The sequence below is a fragment of the Halictus rubicundus genome, chromosome 9, assembly GCF_050948215.1.
Source record: "Halictus rubicundus isolate RS-2024b chromosome 9, iyHalRubi1_principal, whole genome shotgun sequence".
NCBI classification, from domain to species: domain Eukaryota; kingdom Metazoa; phylum Arthropoda; class Insecta; order Hymenoptera; family Halictidae; genus Halictus; species Halictus rubicundus.
In genome coordinates this window covers 13923999-13931158 of record NC_135157.1, presented here as the reverse complement: position 1 = coordinate 13931158, position 7160 = coordinate 13923999, and the positions used below count along the sequence as shown (strand labels likewise).

At 48.3% G+C, this 7160-nt stretch overlaps 1 protein-coding gene across 2 annotated transcripts in view; it reads right to left on the bottom strand.

Annotated features, from left to right (window-relative positions):
* Positions 1-7160, bottom strand: part of Nahoda (DOMON-like domain-containing protein nahoda) — a 29247-nt gene that overhangs the window by 3211 nt on the left and 18876 nt on the right. Inside the window, exons 6-17 of one of the 2 annotated variants that reach the window (XR_013082751.1) lie at positions 6906-7137; positions 6210-6674; positions 5814-5858; positions 4916-5602; positions 3034-3477; positions 2722-2867; positions 2565-2642; positions 2027-2369; positions 1742-1946; positions 1473-1663; positions 931-1103; positions 179-423 (exon numbers count right to left, since the gene is read on the bottom strand). Coding sequence is in view for 1 of the 2 variants with exons in the window: in XM_076793139.1 (XP_076649254.1) it covers positions 931-1103; positions 1473-1663; positions 1742-1946; positions 2027-2369; positions 2565-2642; positions 2722-2867; positions 3034-3477; positions 4916-5602; positions 5814-5858; positions 6210-6674; positions 6906-7137 (3009 nt within the window). In the remaining variant the exon portion in view is untranslated. The remainder of the gene's footprint in view (positions 1-178; positions 424-930; positions 1104-1472; positions 1664-1741; positions 1947-2026; positions 2370-2564; positions 2643-2721; positions 2868-3033; positions 3478-4915; positions 5603-5813; positions 5859-6209; positions 6675-6905; positions 7138-7160) is intronic. The other variant, XM_076793139.1, reaches the window with a different exon arrangement.

Sequence of the window (7160 nt, the reverse complement as noted above, 5' to 3'; positions counted from 1 at the left end):
GCTCTCGGTATGCTATTGTTTGCAATCACTTGTAGGCTGCGAGTAAAGAGGCGGTCGGTCTGCTCGCGTCTGAAACGGAGTGCTGGAAAAACGAGGGAAAATAAACATCTGATGAGAGAAAGAGTGAGAGAGTAAGAGCGACAGAGACAATAGCAAGAGAACCAGTATAGAATTATACCTGGATTAGTGAGCAAACGAGCGTACGATGAGTAATATTAGCGCGCCGATCGTGTACCGAGTGTGAAGCTTCTACCAGCTGGGATTAGGACGTTGCATATCGTATGGAGCGTGTTGGTGATGATGCCGAAGATGATGGTGATGGTGATGGTGGTGATCGCCGTTTTGTCGATGGTACCGCGTCGCGTTCGTGCGATGAATCGGGTTGGGAGCGTCGGAGGAAGCCAGAGGCAGCGAGTACACCCTCTTTACCACGTGATGGTCGCGGAGAGCGCGGATCATGCAACACAAGCGAAGCAGAAGATCGTTTTCGGGTTCACTGAGAGCGGGGGTGGGGGGTGTCTACAGTTCTCGCCGTGCGTGCCAGACCCGTTAGCCGATAGCCTTCAATCGTATAGACTTCAAAATCACAAAAGGAACGAAAATTGTCTACGGTGTGAGAACAGATCGTGAACTATTTTCCCCTCTTCTATGATCTTTCGAAAGCCCAGAAACCGTGGTCCGACGAGAAACGTGCTCTTACGTTCTGACACGCGCAGCTTCGAGACCGGCACTGCTCTTACACAGCTCTTATCGACACAGCACTACGGTCGTTACAAACAGAGTTAGATGCACACAATACACAAAGAAACAGAGACAGGAGAGAGGGAGAGAAGTGATCGAGGGACGCGAGCAGAGAACAGCGAAGAGAGGACCGGCTACGTAGAAAGAGAGACGGTGAAAAACGTTCACGGGGTAGAGTTTCTCGTGTACCTTCGTCGTTCGTCTTCGGGACGACCTGTAGAGCGTGCAGCTCGCTTGCAACAGGATCAGGGCGAGCAACGCGGCCACGCAACCGACCAGGATGTACAGCTTGGTCGGATCGAGGAACAGATCCGACGTGATCGACGATCCCTCCTCCGCGTCTTCTCCGATTAAGTCGTTCACTGGTGACCAAAAACAAACAGAAAGAGAAAAAAAATGAAAACAATTGTCCATTGTTGGATCGATGACTTACGTACTTAACGTTATACACATATTACAAATACATTGTACGAAGCTAGAGACGTATGAACACATCGGCTTGCCACTACTAAACTCGCTTTGTTAAGTTTGTTGTAATAATAGGGAAAGATATAATGGAATTAAATACAATATTACAAGAGGAACTTGGATTTTTCTTTTCCAAGGAGGCATTGAAGTAACGCCCATTTTGTTAATTTTCTGCTCCCGAATCGCGAGAGAGTTGGACGTTATCCTAAGCAATTTTGAAGTCGTCCCCTATCTTTGAAAGTTTGGTATCATCTTCTACAGACCTCGGGGTGCCTTAATGACCAGGTATTGCGGGTCCACGCTGAGCGCGCCGACTTTCCCGCTGACGAGAGCTTCTTTCAATGCCTTCTCCGCGGCCGCGCTGGTGTCCATTGGCTTCAGTGACCTGCCCTTGATTTCATTCTTGTCCAATATCAAATCCATTCGCGCGATCACGCCGTTCTGTTCCATATCCCTTCGAGAAATCACAGAACGATTAAAACTCCGACCGCTTTTCGCTGGCAAACACGGTCGCGCGACGCTCAGAACTCACTTCCGCAACTCGTCCAGTCGAATCTGATAGTAGCCGGGTAGTTTCTCGACAACCGGGCCGAAGCTGTCGGCTATCGTGTTCGAGATGGTTTCGAAATCGGAGCTGCCAGGCGTGGGTGCCGTGAAACCGTCGCCCAAGTTCACCAGTTTCACTTCCACATTGTAATGCAGCCTTGGGGGCGCGGGTGTGGTCATGTCTTCCAGATCTGCGGTAACGAAGCAATCTTTTAGTAAGGGTAAATTAAACGTGTTTCATCGTAACGCTGAAGGCGGGGGGGACGCCAACCTTCGTCGCCGCAGGGTTGTATGCATATCCTCTGGGATGAAACGACAGGCGGAGCCTCGTGTTTGCCTATCCTCTTGTTGACGGCGTGGAAACTGCCACCCTTCACGGGGTACATCATGTACAAGCAGTGATCGTCGGTGAACGAGAGATCCCTGTTGTCTTTCGTTGCTCGCTTCCTCGAGAATCTCAGGGTCGTCACACCGTCCGCTTTACTGCCACCGGTGTTGTAAATGTCCTGGGACGGGTCCAGCAATGGCGCACCGTAGCCGCTGATCCAGGTGTCCATTAGGAACGCGCGCCCTGATTTGTCGTCGACCCAGCCTAACACTGCGTCCGTTTGCGACTGGAAAACGTACAGAATTAGACATAGCTGGAGCATTTTGAATCTTTCAAAACTCGGCGTAGAAAAGATATTGTATTTTCAGAGGAATAAAACCCTTAATAGGGTAAAGAAATTCTTTTTCAATTCGCGATCCATAAATCTCGAAGCATTACGAGCAAGATTAGTCTCTGCTGCTAGTATTGTTCTTGTAGGTACCATTTTCTCGTCGTTAGAGAAGCCAACGCCGGTCCAGCTGTTCGTGTGTGTCGTGCTGATGACGAACGATAATTGATCCTGTAACAATATCGTCGTTATTCGTGTCATTCTCTTAACGGTGCCATTTTTAAAATGTAGACTGCAACGATCGCATTACCTTTCGACTTTTGTACGTCCACTGCAAGGAGTATTCGCAGGTGCCGTTTTCGGGCGAGCATTGTCTGGGATAGTGCCATTCGCCACGGCAACTTCCAACTGGCATGGGTGTATCGCCGTCGGTCATCTCTGGCCTGTTTTTCTCATCTGAAAATATTTAGACAACAGAAATTAATATAAAAGTGAACATCGAATGCACTATAGAAGAGAAACGAGTACACCAATTGCGAGAAAAGTTAAATGGAAATTTATCTCGCTCGTTATTAATTTATTACTTCGTTTTAAAAATAAGAAGAAGAATGGCTCGATTTACCGAAGAAGTTGAGGCTCAGGGCCCCCCTCTGCGAGCCGTGGCCGTGATACTTGAGCTCGTCGGCTTTGTAGAAGTCCTTCACGCTGACCTTGGCCTTTTCGATGCCGCTTGGCGGGTTGTGGACATACTTTCCGGGTTCCTGACCCTTGGCCCATATCACCTGCATGTTCGCGTCGACGATTTCATGGTCGGACGGCTCGTTCGCAGCTAGTTTCCGTCTGAACAGTATCGTGGTGACACCGTCCCGTTCGAAACCCATGGCAGCGGTCAGCGTATCCCTGCCGCCCCAATAGTCGTCCTTCTTCGGCGTCGATCTGTCCCTGGTGTAATAGTCGCCTATCCTGTGACTGTTCCCTCGAGCCGACCCGATTATGATGTCGGTGCAGTCCATGGGGTTGAAATCGTGCTTCGGCGTGTACTTGTGCACCGGTCCAGGCAGGATCGCTTCGATCACGAAGAACCAGGTCAGATTGAAATAAGCCGGACGATCATGTCCCGAGCGATTAAGCGATGACTGGCTCGGGATACAGTTACTTTTTACGATGACTTAAAATATTCGAGACAGCATTCTCGAGTTGTACGTGAAACTCTCGGGTCTGTCGGAGAGCTTATAATGAGAGCGGGCCGCGGTTATGCTTTTCAACTCGTGGCCGACACTCCTGGCAGTCAATGTTCGATCATTCGGGCGTGCAGTAAAAACGCAACTTTTTAAATTCTATTCTTAACGAGTGTGACGCAAATATCGTAGAACGGTACTGTGAGAAAGTTTCTTTAGCACGAATTCAAATATTTTTTCGAACAGTGCTAATGAAAAGTTTTAATGATTACAGGTCGAACACTTTCTGCCAGGGGTTGTGGATGACTTGATCATGGTACTAAGTTATTGTTTTCGTTGCTAGAAACCTCGACTGCTGGTCATTGGTCATTGGGTCGGCTTAATTGACGACACTTATAGCATTTGTCTGTGGAATTGTATAGAACACATGAGTAATAGGTGGAGACTCGTGTATTATAGTAAATTGCAGGATGCAACTGTACTGTCACGGAACCATCACTAAGATATTAATGCGCAAGCGACAAAGGAAGCTGATATACCAAGACGAATACAAATTACTTCGACTTATTTCAGATTCTACGTTTACCTATTCTCCATCAACGAGTGTGTACGTACTTCCTGTTAGTACTACTGATTACGTGGATACGTTATTAATGGATCGTGTACATTACTTCTTATCTGCTAGAAGTGCTACTGGATTGCTATACGTTTCGTTGACTCTGCGTCTCGAGGAAAGTCAAACTCGTTACATACTGGGAACCGTGTAGAGATACATGGGTTGCTAATAGTACGAGGAAACAATTCTCTGTGGTGTGACTGTGTGAATAATGTTAATCGATATTGACTATATACAGGGTGTTCCATTTCAATCGATCCGAGACTGAAATCTTCAGAATGATTAGACTTGAGCTGAAGATTCGAAAAGTGACGCAGATATGAAATTGTAACTTCAATTGCTGCTATGCAGACTTCTCAAATCTTCAAAAATCCACTTACACAGAGTGCCCTCTAATAATCTTTTTTTGATAGAAAAAAATAACAATTCCGGGCTTCTTCATAAATTTATTTCAGTATAATTTTTTACTTTTTCTTCTTATTGGATTGCTGTTTATAAGAAAATTGTCAAGCTTCTTCTAATGGGCTTCCGGTGGATCAAATGTGAATTATTCGAGCCAGTGCCACTGGTCAAAGAATATTCTGTGTAAGCGGCGGTTCCGATGAAATGGCGGACGGATTAAAATGTGCCTCGTAACCCTATGCGAATTGTGAAAGCGCAACGTGAGTGAATGAGGAAAGAAGCGTCGACTCGGCTGATTAGTTCTTTACCTTTCGTAGCGGTCGGCCTGAGGCCCAAAATCGGCTCCGGTTCCGAGGTGGGTTCAGACTTTGGCTCCGGCTCTGACTTTGGATGTGGCTCGGAGTTGGGTTCCGGTTCAGACTTTGGCTCTGGTTCGGAACTGGGTTCCGGTTCGGACTTTGGTTCTGGTTCTGACTTGGGTTCGGGCTCGGATTTCGGTTCTGGTTCCGACTTGGGTTCGGGCTCGGATTTCGGTTCTGGCTCGGACGTGGGTTCGGGTTCTGATTTAGGCTCTGGTTCGGACTTGGGTTCGGGTTCTGATTTAGGCTCTGGTTCGGATTTGGGTTCGGGTTCCGATGCGGGCTCCGGCTCCGATTTAGGCTCGGGCTCTGACGTCGGCTCGGGTTCAGTCTTGGGTTCCGAATAGGCTCTTGCTTGCGGTTGCGAAACTGTTTTCAATTGAGACCTGGATTCCGGGCTCGAGACGGATTTTGAAACGGATACTAGCTCTGCGTCGGATTTTGGCTCGGGTTCGGATTTCGGTTCTGGCTCGGATTTCGGTTCTGGCTCGGATTTCGGTTCTGGTTCGGATTTTGGTTCGGGTTCGGATGTAGGCTCAGGCTCGGATTTGGGTTCCGGTTCGGACTTTGGCTCTGATATAGGTTCGGGCGCGGTGTTGGTGCTGTCGACAGTGCTCGGCTCGGCGACGGGTTCCCCTGTGCAACAAAGCATCGATCGTCGTGCAACTACCTACTGCTTATACCTCTTACGGACCACCACCTGGTGCGCAGTGTCTCGAACTCGAATAAGGACGCCAAATATACTACTGCTTGTTCAAACGCTAACTACTTGTTGCTACGGTATAATATTACAGGAGGCGTGGGGGAGTCCTTAATTAGTAATTTTCTTTCAAGCGCCGATACGTACCATTTGCTGAGGATGCCGCAGAGTCTGGAGACCTCTTTCTGCGCCCTGTAAAAATATCGAACATGAATATTAAACGAAGCTCTAAGCTACAGACTATACGAGCGGTTGCAGTTGCGGTTCTTTAACGGTGACTTTTAATGCGAGATAGTTATTGCATTTACTTTTAATCAGTCATATATTAATCTATTTTAAAATGATTGTTTTAGATAATTTAAATCGTTTATAAAATATATTTCTTTAAAATGAGGGCTGCAACCCATGGAGAGAAGCGTCTGTCAACGTTGTCAACTGTTTATACATGTACCACGCAATGAGAAATGGCACGATTGAAAAAAGGACCATTGTGCATGCTCGTCGTAACAGAAAGGTAGAGAAGAGTAAATAAAAGATATTTGCCTTGCTTCGTGCTGACGCGATAAGTCACGCTAGTCTGCACAGTGACGTCAGCGTCGGATCGAGGAGTCGCAGCCAACGAAGTAAGATCATGCGCTTTGGCTGATCTCCTTTTGGCACCGGACCGTTCGGTTCCCGCCTCGGGCTCGGGCTCGGGCTCGGGTTCAGGCTCGGGTTCCGGTTTCGGTTCAGCCTTCGGCTCGGACACGGGTTCCGGTTCCGATTTTGGCTCCGGCTGCGGGAGCGGTTCTCCTTTTGGTTTTTCTTGAATCTCGGGGAAAGCTCGACAGGCCGGTGTCAAGTCGGTTGGTCGCCAGCCAACGGCGACCCAGCTCGTGCCGTTTACAACCATAACGCCCTCGAGTTCCTTGCTCTCCTTGAGTATGCGCCAGTAGAAGGTGAAGTTGTCGGAGAACTTCCTCGTCGTGTACGCGTCGAGGTCCAGGTCGATTGTCTTGATCGGGGACTCTGAAAGAAATTGTTGACTGAATAGAGAGCGGCTCGGGACGCTAACAATGCGAGGACGCGGTGAACGGTTTGCAATTTCACTTGTGGCAAACTGCAGAGAGAATAAACATTGCGTCCTGCGGTACGAAGATCAACGTTGGGAGAATAATTATGGATGCGCGATGCAGGAATGTTCTTTGAATTTCATTTTCTTAGACGCTGTCCTCGAAGCCTTCGCTCGGTGAAACTTACTCTTCGCGCAACCAGGTCCGAACCATCCAATGTTGCAGTAACACTGCTTGGTGGGCGCGGTCGTGCCGCCATTGTCGATGCACGTGCCCTGAATACCGCAATCCGAGTCATCCAGGCATTCCTCCTTAAATTGGCACCTAGTACCATGATACAGCCGATCACATCTGCAGTGACCCACAAGATACCGGCCGTGACCGCTGCAATCTTCCCTGTAGGCCCTCCTATCGATGATCTAACGCACACAAATCACACATC